Source organism: Rhopalosiphum maidis, chromosome 1, assembly GCF_003676215.2.
Source record: "Rhopalosiphum maidis isolate BTI-1 chromosome 1, ASM367621v3, whole genome shotgun sequence".
NCBI lineage: Eukaryota > Metazoa > Arthropoda > Insecta > Hemiptera > Aphididae > Rhopalosiphum > Rhopalosiphum maidis.
In genome coordinates, this window is record NC_040877.1 from 59,834,943 (window position 1) to 59,857,703 (window position 22,761).

The window sequence follows — 22,761 nt, forward strand, 5'->3', positions numbered from 1 at the left end:
CAATAATAAGGTACTCACCCTGACTCTGGCCTCGGTGAGGTTCGTCCACATGGCTATCTCTTCCCTGGTGCTCATGTCCGGGTACCGGTTCCTGGTGAAGGTGGCCTCTAGTTCCTGGAGCTGTTGCGAAGTGAAATGCGTCCTTTGTCTCCTCTGTCTTTTCGTGTTTTTGTTATTTTTAATGTTTGCGTCTTTGCCGTCGTCGGTGACCACGCCAACTCCCGTATCTATACCCTCGGTTTTTATACCGGTAGCACCGATCGTGTCCACTCGCCCTGTAAGCAAATTTTTATTTTAATAGATTTAATATATTTTTTAAATCTCTGTCGAAACGGTTTGTATTTAGGTATATATATATATATATATTATTTTATTTTATTTATTTCCATCCGAAACAATATAATCTATACATAGTGTACAAAATTATGTTTGAAACCCGTTTTAGCTTATTGGTTCGATAGCCAACTGTAATTTATTAAAACACCATTTACACAACTCACCTTTTCTGTCACGGTTCCTACTCCTGGATGAACCAAAGTTAAGCTGTGACGTATGATCCGTAGAAAGGCCATGATGATTGTTATCACGGAAGTCTCCCGTTTCTGCCCACACTGGAATCATATTTTACATTATACTCTAATAACAGTTATTTAATATGTGACACAAGTTAAATAGACGTAGTTTTTCAAACGCAGTCAGCTATATCGATTACACAATCAGTAGTTTATATATATATATATATACAATATACATGTTCTCTGCAGTATATAATAACGGTTGAAGTATTTGTTTGCGTTTCTTTGCACTCAATTTATTGATAATACAAGAAACACTACCAACACGCATACGATAATATTTCTCGTATATTTATTTGTTGGCCCACTTCAACATATTCTAATCTAATAGACATCAAACATCATTCATAAAAAAAAAAAAAGATGTCAAAGGATGACATGTTTATCAATAGTAATATTTTACAAGCAGAAGGTATGCGTTTTAACAACACAATTAAATTAAACATGGCAGCTTACTGAATTTACAGTTTACTAATGTTGAGCTGTGATATTTCGTAATAATATATAGGTGAGAAATATAAAAATAATAATATATACCTACTGCATGTACGTAGGTATAGTTGATTTTTATTTTATCGAATAACGAACGCCTTAAATTGTATTTACAGTTTTTAAACACAGTAGTTTTACTCGTTTTTGCACGCGTCATAGTTTATAATACTTAAACGAAATAAAATAGTCATTCTAACACAAACATTAGTACTTATAGGCTATACTAAGCCTAATAATAAAGATCTTATAGAAAACGAATTAACATACGAGTGTAATTACACTGCAACACATGTACACGTACTACACGACGTATCATCTCAAACAAAATCAATACGAATCGGAACTGTTCATAGTAATTTTATAGATATTATTATTAAATAAAAATATCGATGATCGATCATTAACGATAATATCTTGCGATATCATTTATCAGTATCGATAATCGATATATTCCAAAGCAGTTATGATGACAAAATATTTTTCGTTATTATACCCATATTTAAGTCTGAACTCGTGGAGTAAAGTATACCAAGTATTTAGTATATATATTGTGCACTCGTTTCTAACAATACTTTAATTGAGTAAAATTATCAAACGAAATGCATATTCGGTAGACGGTAGTTGGTACATTAATTATGTACATATTAATATGTGTAGTGAATAGCGCATTGAGCACGCACACACACTCGTTCATCGCGCGTATTACTGATGTATAGACTTTATTAGACTCTTGAGTTATGTGCTCGTCTCCGGGTGAACCGGCTTAGAGTCACGTACCAAAATCCACTAGGTTCGCCAAATAACGACCGCGGCTATTTTCGTATCCGTGTAAATTACATCTTCGAATCGTTTCCTTTCTCTCTCTCTCTCTATCTCTCGACTCTCAATTCTCTCTCACACACACTCATGCATACACGCTATACGTATATATATATATATATATATATATATATATTATTACATATTTATATGTGATATTCTCAACGCGCGCCACCAAAGTGCACGATATGATTTGTGACAAACTACGATCGGACATGGGTTGATGGAGGGGAAGGAACTCACACATACGTACGCTGCGTTTCTCCGGTCGTTGTCGGAGTGATTTATCGGCTTACAAGTTGTAAACAGCTGTTTTAACACGTATAATCGACCGACTATTAGCGGTGTTCGTCTCGTTTTTCTCGCGCCCAACCCCCGCGACGATAAAATATATCGACGACAAGTAAGTACTATTACCGCTATATATATATATACTAGTATATGTGTGTGTGTGTGTGTATAGCTATACTACTTCTATACTACTATCGAAGACGCGCACGCGTATATTTCATATATATGTGTGTTTCTTAGGGACACAAATCCCGACGACGGGCGGCTGATGGGTCACGAGATCGGCTTACAGGAAGTTACGGAATACACCGGTTTGTGGGTCGAGGGTGCAGAGCGCGGGGAAAGGGAAAAAAACGTGACCAAATCACTCCATCCGAAACGTATACGACTTAAATACGCTTGTGTATATATATAAATATATATAGACAACGATCTGTGTTCACAGACACGTGGTTGATATTCGGTGGCAATTTGTTTTTCTTTTTTTTTTTCCGCTTGCTTATCTCATAAATCATGTTGAGGACATCAATGTACGATGTCTTATCGGTGAGAACTATACACTATACACCTAATATACCTACCTATATCTACCCTCTCCCAAAATGGTCCAAACGCTTAAACACGCGGAAACAAAATGTTTCGAAAAGGTTTTTTGTGTAATAGACGGTCATATAATACCTTAAATGGTCCGTCTGGACACTTGCAGAGTGAGCATGAGAATTTCGATCGGTTCTAAAAAGTTTATCTGCCGACAAGAATGTTCGATTATATATTATATCATCACTGCGGTCAATAGGTACTTAATACACTGCACATGCCAAAGTATAATCCGTCTTAATAATATAAGAGAACGCGCGTAAGAACGAAATGTTCTCACCAAAACTAAAACATGTGTTTCATAAATAGTATATTATCATAATGTGTATCGTACATGTAACACATGTAACAGTGGCTATAACTTACAATTTATGTGACAATACTTTAAGGTTTAAATATAAATCGTTAAAATGTATTAAATAATTCTATAAATTTTACTATATTTGTGCATAGTATATTAATATAATTTTTCCTTATTTAAAAATAAATCATTATGTTTATTACGCCAAAGTTTTTTCCTAATCTAGATAATCTAGATGTACAATTATCAATGATAAATCTATATCTGTAGGTAGTGCATTAGTTATTATATTTAGTAATCAAAATATTATGTATATTGTATTAAAAACAAATAAAGTCATTTATTTATGATGATTACAATATGTATTAAATATTTATACAGAATCAAATATCAATTGAATAATGGAATCAAAAATCACTGTCAAACGAACTATGTACGCGAACCCATCACAATCGCATGTATTAATATATTTTGCTAATTAGTTTATTTCCAATTCGTTTTGTCTAATCCATTGTATTATGTGTGGCGATATATCAATTGTATTCGTTTATGCTAAGTCACCATTGTATCGACACACGTGTCATATGCATTAATAATAATAGTATAATAACAATACAGTTCAGTCGTTTAAAGGGAATTACATAGTACTCTGTAAATTGAAATGGAATGAAAAATAACTGACATTAAAATAAATAAAAATGAGCGTTTGTTAGCATGCCCGGATTTCAAGGCAAAGTACATTATTTTTTTTGGAATCTCTAGAACAATGCATTCAAAATACATACACTATTTTATTTTATTAATATTTCATGTAACAGATACTAAAACTTTTATTTTCCTGTTTTCGATGTTATTCTATTTTTAGTATTTCTGGTAATTTTTTTTTAAAATTTTTATTTCACATAATATTAATACATTGTACAAGGTTTTAGTATAAATTAAACATAGAATTTTCATAATATTTGCTTTAATAGTTATTTAGATATTTTTCATCCTTACCAAATTTTAATCGTTTTATATTTGACTATATAAATGCAATAACATGTTTATCTATCTCCAGCGATTATCAGGGCGGTATCTTATTTAAATAAATAATAAATTATGTTTTGGTTTTGTATTATTGTTAGTTTAGTAAACATAAAGAAGCGTTCAAGATTTCAAAAGACACGTTATCGCTTTAAAAAGGCAGTCTTTGGTTATTTTTTAATTGTCGAAAGCCTATTTAAATCCGGACTCTACTTATTATTATGAAACATACATCAACCATAGTCTAGTAAAACTTGTTTATTTGAAAAAGACAACTAAAGCAGATGTCATCAGATAATACATCAGATATATGCGTGATTTGTACTTATATGTATTTAAGATAAATTTAAGAAACAATATCGCTGTAACGAAAGTTTATGCACATGTAACGATCAAAAATTCTAAAATACCTAAAAAATACCACTGGACCATATTATCATACTTACATAGTACTATTATACATAGATATACAAAAATACAATGTACCGTGGGGGAGGGTTTTCGAGTGCGATCGAAGGCGTTCCGCCTTTTTTGAGTGTATTTGAACTACTGTACGCGTCTTCCAAAAGAGCGAAATAGGTTTAATATATAATTTTGAAATCGATCTACCGGCGAGAGACGAGCGAATTAGTGTCGTAATAATAATAATACGTTTGTCCTGAAAACCGAGTGGGCCGATCGTTTCGAGCGGAACACGACATTAAACCGTATATATACGGACGTGATATTATATATACATACGGCGGCTGCTCCACGGCAAATCGACGAGTTACGTTATAATTATTATTATAAGGCGCACGCGCGCGAGGTTTCGGACCGTGAAAACCGATGCTTTGGAAAATCGCATCGGACGTGTTTTCACGAGTGACCGGACGTCCGTCGGTCGAATTCGTTTCACGCACAGGCCATCGGATATTGACGGGCAACAAAGCAGTCGTATATATAATAATATACGATGTATTACCGCAAAAGGGACCCGCCGAAAGGGACGCCTACTCCAGCAATAATAATAATAATTACATCGAGTTGGACCGGCGGCGGCGGCGGAAATCTCGTTTAAATGTAAATATATATATTAGAGGGACGTGGCTCGATAACCGATCGGTTTTCCGGCAGACTGTTGCAACTATAATACGGGTCGTGCACTGGCGGAATTGATATACCACCACCAACGGAAATAATAATAATAATAATAGTTGTAGTAGCAGTAGAGCGTATGACATATTATATATATAATACCGTATTTTCGCGTGAGTGTCTGTATAATGCATATATATATATAATACTATAATGCGCGTGTGCACGCGCATCAGCTGCCGTGAGGGGGTGTAGCGGTGACGTTGCGGTCAATCTACTCTTAATACGTATTGTGTACATATTATTATATTGTTGAATTAAATTTTGTAACCGAGACGTCTGCGGACGACGATTTCGTCGGACACACCGATAGAGTTCTCACGCCCACACTTGGTCACATCTGGTTTGTGATCGATCGCGTGAGTACATTTATTACCTATCGTCATAATCGCATTCGTCGAATGATGTAAATCAGGTTAGATCAAAGATATCATATTTGTTTGTATTCATTATAATAAAGCAATTAGCTGTTAACAATTAAGACATAAATATGTATATATTATTTACATATGAATATAGTATAATATAAGTAATGCAGAGGCCATAGACTATATTATAAGAAAACTAAACAGTGTATGATATTTAATTATCCTAAGCCAGACGAAAAAATGAATAATAGAAATTATTAGTTCTAAAAATAACGTATCTGTGACGAAAATGTATGCTGAACACGTTCAAGATATAATTTTGACCTTTAGTTCTTAACCAAGTAAGGGTCCTAACCCAATATTGAAGAATGGATCAAACAATGTACAAAGATCGAAGACAGTTATCTGAAGTGAAGAGCTTGGTATACCGTTTACATAAGGTAAAAATTCGCACAGGTAGGACTTATGAATACGTGTTATTATTCACTTGGAAAAAATCTAATTACGATTGTGAAATTTTATTTTCATCTATATAGTAATATAATTTTCTTAAAACTGCCTTTTTAAATTAAAAAAAATATACATCTTTTGTACCTATGTAAAAAATAATGACTTCCCAAAAGTACCAACCGGCCTAGCCAACCTATCATGTGTTACTTTTCAACTAAAAAAAAGATAGTATTCAACTAATTGCTTTTTAGTAAAATTTAGCTACAACAAAAGACAATTTTCATATATTTGCATAGCTTTTTAAACTCAAAAACTACACAAGTCCGATTTCAATGAAAGTTCAGAGACTGTTCGTGTGATTTCAGGAAAGTTAAGAGAGTAGTTTGAACCTCGTCCGATTATATACCAAATGCTTTATATGCGATCCACTGTAATTCACAAGGCAAACCGATTACGATTTATCATGAACTGCAGGGTGCGCTAAATTCAAGGTACACCGATATAATGTATAGTATTTATAATGTTTGTTCATTATTTTCTAAGTAGATATAGTCGGGTCTTACAACTAGTATTATACATATTTATAAGTGCATACTATAGAACCTATATGGCTATATATTTATATTTATTTCAAATTGGTCAATATGTGTGCACTATTCTATGAATTATATAGGTAGTATATCATAATATATGATATATTATTATAGTTGCAGACGTGAGGCGTTATGCTGCTATAGCAATCGCTTAAAATGGCGTCATTGTACTTCTATGTACATTAAATGGTGTCATGTTTAACGATTTTCAGCATATTATTATGAAATAATGTATCTATTCTGATTTCAGCAATAGTGATAATTTATTAAAGTGCATATACATATACATATATATATATGTATAATAAGATTATATTCACAAACATTCATATCGTAAGTGGTTTTAATTACTGCGAGTAACGAATTGATATTTTTTTATATCACCTACATTTTTTTTTATTTGATTTAAAAAAAACTAAAAAGCAGCTTTTAATGATCATGCAAATGATACATCCATTTTTATGTTATTTAATAATAGATTGTAGTATTACATATAATATTTAAATTATTTCATTAGGATGTAAAAATTAATGAATTTCCACCCTAATGGCTAATTTATTATTCATATTAACACATTACTTATACTTGGATGTTTCATAATATGTATTTAATTGGACCTGTATTTGAATAGTATAGTATACATACACGCATCTACATAAACACACAAATATTATATTACAAAAATATAACATTGATACAAACGGTTGTTTCCGGAAGTTAGACTTGTTTAATTACTAAATAATTTGTATCAATCCTTAGAGCATAAATATATGTTATTCTTCAGAAAAAATTAATTAATGTTGAAATTTTAATCTTAATTTATTCATTTAATTCACGCGTTTATAAATTCATTGAATACTTATTTTATTACATAATATTATACGAGAACTATTTATTTTCTTCAATTTATCTGTATGCACGACTATATATTGAAAGTTTGATAGTGTTGCGAAATTCTGCAAATGCAGACGACTTATTTGTCTCTGTCAGTGTAAACTGTGGAGTAATCAATTACGATTTTCACGTTTTGTTAAGAGATATGTCAACTTTATCTTTTCCATATAGGGTTATCGTGTTATATTGCCTAAAAGCTTAAGTCAATCTCTGATACATGCTGTGTATCTGCATAAGCAATCCACTTTCTGAACAAGTATATAGGCGGAAAATTCATTTGTTTCCTTTATTTTAACTAATTTACAGAAATTGTATTATGATTTATAATCATAAAAGTAACTTTCAAATATTATAGAGGTTCTGCGAAGAACTGTATACTGTATAAGCATAAAGAAAAATATTTAAATATTTTCCTACGCATCACAGTCATTTCTCGTTAAACACTATTCTTATGCTTATTTATTATTAGAAATACTGCAGTTGTTCGACATTCGGCTAACTTCGACGCCCAGCCCAAATTACTACCATATATCTTGTCAAGGCAGCAGATCGTTTTGATTATATATACACACGCCCCCGCTGTATGTGTATACAAATTACGTGCTACAGACCGTATAAGAATAATAATCGTGATTTTTACACGGACAGTCTGTTCGATTATACACATAAACTGCAACCAGTAGAGGTCGAGGGTGCAATGTAAATACACAAATATCCGAAACACTTGCCGTACATAAATTATCGGATGCTACACAAAAGGGTTGTGTGCGTATATCTTGAGGGAATAATTATAAGGTTGACCGCACAGCTATTACGATGCGCGTTGTGTATATATGTGTGTACGGAAAAGGGGTAATTTGTTTTTCAAAATTACTCTTGTGCGCGCCAACCATAAGCGACCCCGCTAGCCACAGGCCTCTAGGGACTCCGAAAATCCGCAAGTGTATGTGCTTGGGGGTTGCCGGGAGTGAGGTTTCGCCCCCCATAAATAAAACTCTCTCTAAGGGATTTCGGCGAAAAGAAATTATTTTACAAATGGTGACCTTCGCCCACCACCCTACGACAATTTACAGTTGCCTTGTTTTCGTTATTAATTTATGTTTATTAGAGGGTAAAACGTTATCCGAAAACATTAAGGTTCCAAGTACGGTCTCGATCTTTTTTTTTTTTTATGATTTTTATTACAAAACATTTCGGTCGAATAGCTCTTTCGCAAGCTGCAGAATACACCAAAGGGAGAATGGCGTGAGTTATGTTCAATTTTTATATTTATTTTTTTTTCTAAATAAAACAAAGCTACATTTGGTTTATGTTTTTTGGTTAACTTTATTCACATCCCGACATCCGTAACGCTCCCCGTTTACCGCCCTAAAGTATGTTACTGTAGCTATTGTTTGCACAAAATGACTAACGAAAACATTAAACAAGAAAATCTTTGGTGAATTTATGTACCTATTCACATTATTAAACGTTTATACGTATACCTATATATAACTTTATAATATTTTAGAGGTTGAAAATAACACACTATAGCTAATATCCAGCTTTAATACAGAGTAATTTTTTTCTAGAAGGAACCATACAATTATGGACACAGAATATAGGTATAGGTATACTAGTTCGGTAGTAAGATTGATTGATTGACTATCAGATTATAGAAGATCTATAAATTTGATTTTAAAAGTCACATTGAGTGGTAAGGCGGATTGAAGAATAAAACTAATATTAGTTTATATATGTATCTATAATGATATTTATTGTTTGTTCATTAATTTAGCTCATAATAATCATTGTAATCCAGAATCATAGCGTTCTATCTTAAACATATTCGTTTAATGTATAATAACTAACAAAACTTTATATATTTTCTTTTATAGTAAATTCATTAGAACATATGGCATGTTAAAAAAAGATAAATTCTGTTGATACCAACCTAAAAGATTGTTATAGTTAAGAACATTAAATTAATATAATGTATAACTATAGTAAAAATGATAAAATATCTTTTAATATAATATTATGTGCAAATTGGTCTTTATAAATATAATATCCAATCATATTTAAATTAAATGTTTAAATATAGGATTAATAAGATTAATATTAGGTAGGTATATTTATTTACGACAGCATAAATGCTGAAGGATAATCGTTTTTGCGATCAGAATTTGGCACACAACGCCAGTCACATAAAGTTATAAAATTATGAAATGAATTGTCATAATGAGACTAAAATAGCATTTTTCTGACAATGTAATAATTGTCAAATTATCTATAATTTGTTTTCTAAAAATAAATGTAAAATATGCTCATCAGTATCTAAACCTACGTCGTCACCAATCAGTATTTCCAGGAAACTTATCCCATATATTTTATTCTCACCTGCGTATCTCTCAGGAATGTCAGGAACTAGTATAATACATTATATACCTATATATGTAAAAGTAAAAAAAATCTCATCTGTTTAATTTAATTTGAATTCTTCGCAATAGTTGTATCTGCCAAGAAAATTTTATCTTACATTCTGAACTAAAATAAAATATATATTAGATAGCCCTGCGAATAATACTCTTTTACTTAGTGAAGTCTCAAAATCGGTTTTTATTAGCAAATACAATTTAAATTATAATTATTTCGATAAATTTGTTTCAAATTAATTAGTGAAATTATAATAATAGTATAGGTAGTATCATAATATTATAATTGTATAATAGTATGTAATAAAAATTAGACGAAACATATAATAAAAACATTGTTTAACTATACATATCTTAAAAATAGACAAATGTTCAAAGCATCACCAACTATACCATAATTTGATTATTTGAGCTCGGGATATTTTTCATACTAAACTCAATGTTAAATAACATCTTTATTGACTATTGACTCGATACAAAAGCTTTCAACCAAAACAATTTAGATTTTGGCACCAAACGCGATACTGTTAAAACTCCAAAATTATAACGATTAATATATCGGTTCATTATTTAAGAAGATGTCTTGTACACACATTTGAAATGATAATTTTATAAAAAGAATATCATAAAACAAACAAAGAGCTGTCAAATACATCAAAAAATTTAAACAATAATGATATGATGCAGCATATACTATATAAAGGTGATATATTGTGGAGGTTTTTAAGTGATATTTAGTGAAATCGTACATTTTTAATACAATATTTAGCATATGAATACTACCTAACGTAGATTTAAAAATATATAAAAACGAAACGTCAGCATACATAGCGGACGAAAACGCATCACATCAAAATAAATGATCTGTAATATATTCGTCTTATAAACAATGTGTTTCGAGTTCTCGATCACGGTCGGTGTCAAAATATACAGATATTCGATTTCAGAAAATCCGCGAACTTACTATGCTCCCATATTTTTAACGATAAGATTGATTCGCGGTCAAAACGAAAATTATATTTTATTAATACAGAGAGAAAAAGCACAACCTCGAACGCCACTTTATAGAACTTTAATGGTATGTGTAGTTCGGTACATATAGAACATTATACGTTTACTCGTGAATCGTGACCATTAAAGCAATATATTTATACATTTTGAACGTCTATTGTAGTAGGCGTTTTAGCAATCTAAATTTTCCGACGTGACAATCTTATGGAAAGAGAGAAGAGATAACTCCTGTCGGCGGTCGTGCAGGGCTTAAATGACCCCGCGAGGCCCGAGAAGAATAACAAAACGACAGATTATCCGGGAAAATTGGTTTATGGGCGGTGGACCTCTTTCAGGCGTCGAATAATAAATATGTGTTTTCGGTCGACTAGCCCGAGTATAGTTGTCGCGCGCGCGTGTATATATATATATATATAGGCAGCCACAGGGCGTTACACACACACGCATATATATATATATACAAACGAACACTAATCTATCCCTCCATCCCCCTCGATGAGCGTATATGTACGTATATATATATATATATATATTGTATACAGTGTACACTTACACCGTTAGACACGTATATAATATAATATGGGGCGAGTGTAAGAGAAATAAGTTTGTTTTTTTTTGTCCTCGCACCCTTCGCGTCGTATCATTTTTAGGGAGCTCGTGCGCTGATTTCACGGGGCGCCGATCACGAATATGCTCGACGACTATATAATAATATAATATATATATACACGTATATATGGCGTACACGTTGTGTTACATGGGAATTCGCACTTGTTGTGTACGCCGCCCATACAACAATGATTATGCTAATGGACACCCCGATAACAATAACGCTCTAAATTATTGCCCATTAAACATCAACCGCGCCGCAGTTGTATATAATATGATATACGCATGTCGTGTATGTATATGTTTAATATCCCCGCGCCCACCGATGTCATATTTTTAACAGCGAAAACACGCAGTTTCTCATATTGGGTGATTAAATATTATATCCACGATTGACGGTCGTGTTCTCGTATTTGCTGTGCGTTTTTGTGGAGAAAATCTAGAAAACAGTCTTCGATATAATATAGATAGATAGATAGATACATAAGACAGTGTCCGCGTTCATGTTTTCACGAATTTCCGGTATGAACATACCTCGAGTGAAAATACCACGAAACTCCGAAATCGGCCTACACGACATATCAATAATAGTAGATGTATACACACTACACCGATATGATATACTATGTAGTATAAAATAAACTGACTAATGTTAGTCTTATAAGTCGGATGAACTTTCTCTGTTAAAACGAAATTGAATGAACGATGATGTCGAAAACTTTTTTGTAAATAAAAACAATTTGCAATATTTTATATTTTATTCGTCGACAACAGCTATAGAAAATAAAAACCTCAAAGTTTTCCGAATAAAAGTAAGATTGTTATTAGGATCAACATTTACCAATAAACAATAAAGTCGAATGCTGATCGGGATTGTCATATTGTAAAATAATAATAAGTTATTAAAAATTTAAAAATTATAGTTGCGTAATAGTCGTATATTGCAAGAAAATATACTTAAAACTTTAAATTTGTTTGATACATTTTTGCATAAAAACCAATTATATGAGTTTTGTGAAATAAACTTTGTCCGAACTTGTACTATGTAAAAGCCTTCTATGTCTTCTATGTACGTAATGTACCTACATAGTTACCCAAAAAACATAATATGATTGCATTCAATTATACATTTTTACTTGAGTATGCAAAACGGCTCCTTCGTCCATTGAAATAAGGGTCTATATTGATGTGTTTGTGAATATTATTCTTTAAAACTACCTATATTATACTATAATTATTATAGAGATACCCTAATGAGTAAATGTTTAGTTATCGATAATAATTTGTACAAAGCATAAAATCATAAATATTATTTACCTAAAATCACATAAAATTGTTATTGTATACGATATGGGAAATTTCCAAGAGGAATAAACCATTTAATAATATCCAAAACAAAAATAATTTCGATCGTAATTATGACCAACGACACTTCTCCCGGGCGAAGAAATATCTACTTGGTTGTTGGCTATATAAATAATTTATTATGTATTTTAGCCTTATAGTTACTTAAAATAAAGAATATTTATGAAAACATTGAATATAGTAAATAAATATGTAACTATATGAATATATTATTATAAGATCTATACAGGTATGACTCTATTTTATGATGAATTTGTTACAGCGATTTTTTGATATCGTCGTACTTACCTAATTTTTAAAAAAATATAGTAATCTACACACAATTATCATAATATTACGCACCTCTCTTAAGCTTTTCCAACGGTTCGTGGTGTAACAGTGACGGCGGACACGGCACCGCCGTATGATGATGATGGTGATGGCTGTCATGATGGTGCACGTGGTGGTGTCCGAGCATGCCCTGATGCAGTCCGGCACTGCCGTCGTGCACGGGATGATGAAACGATGCCGATGACGCGTGTTGTAATGCAACGTTATGGTGATCGGAACCCGTCGACGACACCAAGTCTTGAAGACACAGACTCGGGTCGGTCAGGTTTTCCAGGCGTTCCATCATTTTTCTTGTTTTTTAATTTTCAAATTTCACTTATCAAAGGCCAACGACCATCACCGGATTCAAATGCGGGAAGTGAACACTCAGTTGAATTCTGCAATTAATAACACAATTCATAAATAATATTAAAACTGTATATATAATATCATATGTAAATTAAATACGCCTATACTTTATTACTGAAACTCGATTAATATGGTTGCAAATAACTTTGATTGTTTTTATATGAAAACCTATCGTTGATAATCCTACTTATAATAATTAAAACCATTTAGATCGACTCGCGATTACTAATTGCATATAATTCATGATATATAATACGCGTAAATAGTATTTGAGTATTATACTACGTCTGTATATCTATAACTCGTATATCATAATGTGGCTATAAAAATATAGAATCTATATGTAAGTGTACCGTTCTAAATAAATATTTTGTATTTTGCAATAGTTTTAATAAATATTGTAGAAGTGATCGATTTAAGACAATAAGTGTTTAATTTTTACGTTGCGTACACAAAAATACTTACAGATAAATAAATAATTGTTTTAATAGATCGGATAAATGCTAACATTTTAACTGTAATCACAAGGCTTATAAAAAAAAAAACATATAAATAAATGTTATAAACATTATTGTTTCTTTAAGCACAGGAAACTATAGTCCACGAAACTAACTATTATACTAAACAATAAAAATATAAAAATCAAAATTCGTTAAACTCGTTTGATAATTATTAATTAAATAACTAAAAAAATATGTATAGTTTCCTAACAGACGTAATGCAGTAATATAAGTATATGCGTACTTGTCACAATGCCAATCGTTTACGGTTTTCACAATATAGGTATAATCAATTTCTATAATATAATATCTTGACTGACGTCTAGTATAGTTAAACAATGAGTACCAACCCAAGTATTATATAGGAGTGGTTGTGATAACATTTATTTTTTTTTTACATGATAAACGCGCGAGCTGTTAATATTGCTATTCTATGTATTATATATGTATATATTTTAATTCAATAGCTGAATAAAAACGCAATATACAAAACAATTACATAAATATATATTCTATATTTCTATGCAATCTTCAAGTAGATTAGATTGTTTACAATTAATAGATCGATTATTACCATCAAAATTAGTCGGTAATATATTAGTGCAGCTAATATGATTAATTACTAAAATACTGCGTATATATTATGTATATATATATACAAATACATACACTCCAGGCAAATATTGATAAATCCAAACGATTTTTATTGTTTTATGTGTATAAAGATTAAAATGCTTCAACAGAAAAATCATAACTAAATCCACGTACGCAAGAGAAAATCTAAGAATTATTCTTATAAAAGAAAAGGCAATCATAAAACACGCGTTTAAAGACGCCGAGGCTTTATTTTATGATTCTAAAATCTCGAGTTAATCAATAAAACTTAAGTTGTTCATAATAAACAATATTTATATCTCTAAAAATTATATTACACTTGGAGGTACATTTAAAAGTGCGTATTTTTGTTATTTATATTTTAATGTTTGTATATATGATTATTAATTTAACAAGTATATATTTATTACAATTTAATATATGTTTTTGATTTGCTAACAAAAAATTACTGCGTGCCAAATGCATCGCGTTTAAATGGTCACACGAAAAAAACATAACAAAAAATAAAATATACACTTATTCGAATATTTAATAAGTACCAATTTATATCGATGACCTTTTTTTTAGAACGAATTATTAAGTCCTTGTAAATCGAATTAAGCCAATCACATAAATATAAATTATTCACATACGTGCGTGTTTTAAAATGCGTGTAAAAAAGAACCATTTTATCGTAATTCCACATTGCAATTTACGTCATAAAAAAAAACTTTGTAAGCAAAGTTTATCTTTTAAAATGATAAACACCTATGCACATATTTCTAACTTTTTAACAGACTATTTATATTATTTTAATGGGAATTGAGTTAATAATTTATGCGTATTTCTTACAGGTTACCTACCCATATGAATAGTTTTCTCATTATTTTTTGTCAACATTATCTCTTTAAAATATAAACAAGCATATCAAATACAAGACATTAATATAGAAGTACCTATGTCATTCGATATTTTTATTATCAAACCATGATAATATGTTAACCTCATTTATTTTTCTTAAAATTAAAAATCAATATTATATTTATGTAAACATTAAGCATATTCAACAAAAAAATAATAATAAAGGATGCGTTGCTTAATATTTTAAAAACTAACTAGTAACCAGAGTTGGGCATGATTCGAATAGAATTTTATTTAGATGATTATTTAGATAAGATTTTATTCGAATAATTATCTAAATAATATTTTGCCCAATTCTGCTAATAACCCTATAAATTGTACATTTCTAAATTTGAAAAAAAAATTAAAAATTAAATCTACAGCAAAATTTTACTCTTGTCAAAATAGAATAGGTTTTCTAAAAAACTTACAATTATTGTAAAGATTCAGTATTTTTATAGGATTATTTCTTATTTAAATAAATTTAATTAACTTAATATTATTTACAACTAAAATGGTGTAAAGCGTAAAAATAAAGACTATTTTAAGCCATTATTTATAATTCATATTATTAATTAAAAATAAATTATAGCACTAATGATATTAACATACTACGATTTGTTTTTTTTTTTTAATGATTATTATAATCATAAGATTTACTCGATGAATTTGAAATATATAATTAGGTTATGAATAGGCAGAGATTGAGAAGGAAATAAGAAATTAAAACAAGTATGGATATTATGTATTTTTTAGGTTTGTTATTATTTTTCATTGAAATATAAATTACCTTGAGTTATATATATATAAATTATATGAATCAATATGTTTATAAATAGTATGATAGTATATTTATGTATAAATAGTATTATGTTAATTAATTGGAAAATCAGTAAACAACTCGGTTCATGATGGTGTATATACTATATAGTGCAAAATAAAAAAAAAACCATCAATAATAATAATAATTATTATATAATTAATAGCCTTCCATTTACAATGGTTAATAACAATAACAAACCGTAAACCGTAAGACGAACGCTTAAAATATATTTTTATTTTTATTTTAAATAATCTGCCGTTATTTAATTATTAGTGACGCATACGATATTATTGTATAATATTCTATTATACGTACCAGATCGAGTCGAGCACGAAGAAGACCATATTATGCTTAATTTACAATATAATTGATGGAAATTATTTGGAAAACATATCGTGACTTGCGAATTGTATGCAATGTATGGTTTCCACGGTGCAAACGATTGACGCTCTAGAAAACGTATGTGAAGAATACGCGGTGACGTTCGATTCGGAGTATGTTCAAATACGGTAGATAACAATATAAATTATAACTTACGCTATTATACTGCAGCTTATAAATACGCATAAACTTTAACGATAATATATTATAATAAGATTATAAAATGCGATTGATCTAAATTCAACGATATTTTCATTGTCAAATGCCTTTATATTTCGCGTTTATCCGCTCTTTACGTTAAAATGCACTGATAGTTTGGGAAAACGATAGTATTGGATACGTACCTAATCAAATTAAAAAACTAAAAATAAAGTACTCCGCGGTTCTATATGCAACAAATATAATATATTGATAGTTCTTCACACTGGTTACAAAAACATTCTAAGAGTTTAAAAAAATAATTTTTTAAAAGCGCATCGAATTCTGAATTATTGGCAACTTTTTTTCTTCGATAATAATCTATTTATTATATTCATAATTTCTCCCAAAACTAAATGTTAAATCATCCCATTAATATTTAATTAATGTCGTATGACAATAATTTTAACGTTGATAATATATTTAAGTAAATTATAATACATTTTTCTTTTAAATATTTAATTTTGTTGTTGATATTATCATATTATCATAATAATATTATCTATATTATATCTATGCGCATTGTGCAATAAACATTTACTGATTGTCCATAGTCATCTATCATTTTTTTTAAGTATACCTAAGTATACGTTACGATTTACATTGTTATTTTTTTCTATTTTATTTGTTTTCGTATAATAAGCCATTTATTTAAACTTGTGAATTAATTATTATTTATATTTACAATATTTATTATTATTACTGCATTTAAAACTGAACAATTGTCCATAAAATGAAAAAATAAAATGTTATTTATACGAATTTACTTACTCCGAAAATTCCTGCAGAAATCGTCAGCGATTTTTCGGGATCATCGGACGGTATGATGTGTATACACATAAATGACAAATGTACATAATATTAATATTATTATTATCACGCCTGTCGTACCGTACCTACTATAACTATTGTCTGCACCGCACGCAGATGTATATTTGTACATTATATTTTAGATATTATTATATACATAATTGTTGACACACACGCGCTGAAACATATAGTGTTTCACCTTTCTCACCCTCTTTTTCTTCAATAATGTTGTAATTCAAAATATGATTTTTGGAATTTTTATATATACTTATAAAAGACTATATTTCCAAATTCTTGAACTTTTTTCTACTACTATTAGACTATCTTTTCGAGATACACACTATTGTTTTTTAATGTGTTTTGCCGATATTAATTTTGTTGAGAATATTAGTGCATTAAAATAAAAATTCAAACGAGTACTTTTTGTGCTATTTAGTTTTCTTTTATTATAAGGATTCGATGATAATAAATTTGGAAAGGTTTATGAATTAAGGTGATTTCAAAATTTTAGCAACTAATACTAGTCAATATTTATAATTTGCAAAAATTATCGTAGTGTATCATAGTATATATCCTATATCTAATATCACATCTACTTTTATTTTTCTATAAAGTTTTTTTAAAAAACTATATCTTCATCTTTAATATTATAAACATTTTACTTACTGTAAGTATAACCGCTCACACAAAATTAAAAATTAAATTATCCACTATTATAATGTGTAGTAAAAAAGGGAGGTTTTTTACTATCAAAATAAAAGTCTGTGTCACCACATGACTTCTTAAGTATTGCAAAAAATCTCAATACTGTTAGAAAATATATGCCCTATAAAAGTGTGTTAAAAAATTCCAAAAATCACTATAAATTGAAAAAAATTAAGACGAATCGCCCTGTACAATATTATTCTGAAGTCTGTTTTTGTCATTTTTATATTATCTCATTTTATACGTACAAACTATATATTAAAAACATCCCTACTGTCTAAACTTTAAGTTGATAATAATGATAACTATATACATAGCATAATAATATACCTAACATTAGAGATACTATCAAAATAAATAATAACGATTTCTGCAGATATATGTGCACGACTTACCGGTTATCTCTTACAGATGCGTTTGTGTCCGTCATGCAATACCGTTTCGAGTGTTTCGACGCGTGAAATGGAAAAAAAAAAACCGAAATCTCGTTCAACGCGAAAACTATACCGACATAATATTTTTCAATATTGTTGTGGCGCTTATAATGATAATATATTACCGTTGATCCGACTCGAATGAAATACAATAATATACAATCGTCACGCACACGCACGGAGAACGTTCCTCTCGTTGCTCTTACGCACAACGTTTGCCCCGTGTAAATGTAATATTAATATATTATTATATTATATGCGTACAAAACACGCGAGTGCTGAAAGTATACAATACACAAATATTAAAGTGCGCGTTTTTTATTATTATTTAATTATTATTATTATTGTGTACAGTATACATTCGTATATTATAATAATAACAACAACAACAATAATAATAATAATAATAATAATAATAATAATAATAACACGCGAGAGCCGGCCGCGCGGAGTTTTAAAGTTAAGCTAACAAATTGACCTCAGATTAGGTCGACTATCCGCGGTTTGAGCCCCCCGGCTTTGAGATATATGGGAACCGATCGGCGACGGCGGCGGCAGTGGTGGCGGCGGCGGCCACCATCCCGAGTAATGGGCGGGCCGTCCCCGCCGCGTCTGGCCCACTCGGGCGGCGCTTGCGCACTCTCGCCCCGGACCGCCGCCGCCGCCGCCGCCGACACGTACGCGCTCGACACACGAACGATATTTTCCTCTTTTCTTTTGGTCCCCTCCCCCCCCCCCGCCCCATACCGGCGACTCTTTCGGTCCCATCACTCGTCCTCAGCACCCATCGCCCGCAACGCCGCCGCTCCGCACCGCACCGCGCGTGTGTACAACACCTCCTCTATACAGTGCGCTCGGCGAACGGGTTCATTTGTTTTACGGTTTCGCGCTCGTACGCCGTCTTGTCCGCAGACGATTTTTCATACGATATTATTACCGCGCGGCCCGCCCGCACGCCGCCTCGTCACCGGTCGAACCGTCAGCCGCCGCCGCCGCCGTTGTTTTTGCCGGTCTCGCGCGCGAAGGTCGTCGCGCGCCGCCTTAATAATAGTAATAATAATAATATCACATGTCCGCCGCAGCCGCAGCTTGAAACTTTGCGAAAAACGACGCGTTTTTATGTAATAATAATTATTTACGCCGCGTCAACGCGCGCAAAGGCCGGTCGCACTGTCACTGTAAGCGCTGCTCAGCGGTCCGTGTGTACAGCGTGTGTGTACGTGTTGACCCTCGTCAAATTTCGTACGAGCGTCATATTGTAGCACCGTCGAAACCATAATAATAATAATAATAATAATAATAATATAATGATATTATTATAGCCGTTGCGTTTTCTTTGTATTATTATATATTGTGCGGCTATATAATACAAAACGATATTATTGTGTATGATATTAAATGTTATAACTTTATAAGATGATATTTTTGGTGAGCATCGTGTCTAGCAAACCGCCACTAAGCATAGAGCGTATAGGTGTATACAAAATCACAATGCCCACATGCTCGAGACAATTTGGTCTTATGTCATCCGATTACGGAGTGTTGCAACGAAATCAAACGGATTACCAGCGAAATACTGCAAACTTTCCAATCAGTATATTATTATCATTACGTACAATACCGATTACAAAAGCGACGTTTCACATCTCGAATCTATTCCTTCCACCCGGACTCGAAAATTCTAACAGTCTCAGAAGTAGCAACATCTACCGACAAACTCTATTGATCCCACTTCGCAAACCACTAAGACCCACTCGCCTTTGCTCCGCGGACAAAAAGCCCAGCCAATAACTCGAGATGAAGGCTAAAAAGAATAGATGTAAGGACTTACTATAACGCGATCAATAATAATAATAATAATAATAATATATATATCACGTCCAAACTACAGTATTGCTGGATGATTCCGTTAACCATATAATAGCAACATTATGTTAACTATATAATATCTACACAAAATAACAATCAGCATATTTTTTTAGATTGAAAACATTTATAGATTGTTTATATTTAAAATAAACACGATAAAAATAAAAAATAATTTACAATAATATTATAATGTTTTCGTTCCGTATGCGAGTTCATATATTATTATATTATAGGATTTCAAATTCAGGGAGAACGAATAAACTACCGTCTCTCAGCGCTCAAAATTACACGACCCAAATAAAAGTCTTATTTTGTTTTTCCCAAAACCGTAAACCTGCATGTATACGGTTGAAGGGTTTACCAGTACCTACTGTATGTATATATATAATATATATATAGGCTAGGTTGATATATACTATACATATATACATAACATGTACACCGGTCATGCACAATAATATATGTTAAACGCGTATGTACATTACATATATAGGCACAAATCACTACTCAATTTTATTTATTATTATTACAGGTACAATGTCGTGTATACATACAATGTACATTGTTCATAATATATAAACGCTGAAACGCATATACTGTAGGTATAATAATCGCACTGAACATGTTACATAAGACTAACAATATAATAATAATATAACCACGCGGTGGGTATTATACCGATAAATTCGCGGGTATGCTACCTGCTGTATTAAATTATATATACTTGTCGTAATACGGCAGGGAATTTACAATCGTTTAAACTAACAATAATGTATAGCATATGCTTCAAGTAAACGAGAGAGTAAAACTGTATATCATTTATAGTACTTACTATATGTAATATATACCTCTATATTACTAGTTACCACCCATTTCCAAAATCACTACTTGTAGACTTAATTTTAATATTAAAAATATTATACACTGTATTATATATTACACACCTATATGAAAACTTATACGCACTTTATTAACGTACATATATACTTCATACTTCGATTTTTCAACTATTTTATATGAGTATTGAACATTTGAAAATAATTTATTAAAATTATTAAATTGATTTTTTTTTTTTACGGAATAACGCGTTACCGGAAGAAAAGCTTGGTTCAATGTTATTACTTCTACACTTTAATAAAGATCTTTTTCATTTACCAACTAACATATAGTACAGTACATATAGTATACCTATAATATATATTTATAAATAGGTACATGGAATTATTAAATTTTTCTCATTTTTAATTGAAAAAAATAATAAAATGAATAAAATTGAATTTATTGTATTATCATTAAATAATTTATAAAAATATGTTTATGAATTATCATAATTTAAATTATTGAAACAAACGTAATATTATAGCTACACAGAGAAAAATATCATAAAATATTTTAGCCTAACCTCATCTTCACATAAAAATATAGTACCTAGGTACATCATAAAATATATTTATATTATCAAGTAACACGACTCATCTTATTATTCATTTAAAAATTTTTAAAAAATAATGTTGTTGACTATAATCAATTGTCAAATATTGAACAATTTTGTAACACAAAAAGTAATTTAAAATATCTATAATACCTTATGAAATTAACTATTGGTAAGTAAAACTACTACACAACTATAATACAATTGAATTGATATGATTTATCTTATTATAACAAATATTTTAGGAGTATATTAAATATTTATGTATAATTACAGTATCATAAAACAATTATTTGCAGACTAGAATATGTTAGATAAATAAAAAATATTGAAATTAATGATGGTACTTGTGTAATAGACCAAGTAAGTACATAGAATAAATAGGTACTAAAAATTTAATCAGAATTTAAGTACCTATACCTATAACTTTAATATGAATAATATATGTATATATTAGTACCTATATATTATATCATTTCTATAAATAATTTTACA

The 22,761-nt window shown here is 30.5% G+C and overlaps 1 protein-coding gene across 5 annotated transcripts in view; it reads right to left on the reverse strand.

The window, feature by feature from the left end:
• Nucleotides 1-22,761, reverse strand: part of LOC113549365 (pituitary homeobox homolog Ptx1-like) — a 39,531-nt gene that overhangs the window by 14,592 nt on the left and 2,178 nt on the right. The window contains exons 1-4 of one of the 5 annotated variants that reach the window (XM_026950630.1): nucleotides 18,927-19,337; nucleotides 13,285-13,649; nucleotides 501-611; nucleotides 19-275 (exon numbers count right to left, since the gene is read on the reverse strand). In XM_026950630.1, coding sequence (XP_026806431.1) covers nucleotides 19-275; nucleotides 501-611; nucleotides 13,285-13,558 — 642 coding nt within the window. In that variant the 5' untranslated portion in view covers nucleotides 13,559-13,649; nucleotides 18,927-19,337. Of the gene's footprint in view, nucleotides 1-18; nucleotides 276-500; nucleotides 612-13,284; nucleotides 13,650-13,727; nucleotides 13,812-14,085; nucleotides 14,156-16,752; nucleotides 16,879-18,926; nucleotides 19,338-22,761 lie in introns of those variants that run through there. The other 4 variants (XM_026950631.1, XM_026950633.1, XM_026950632.1 and 1 more) reach the window with 4 other exon arrangements.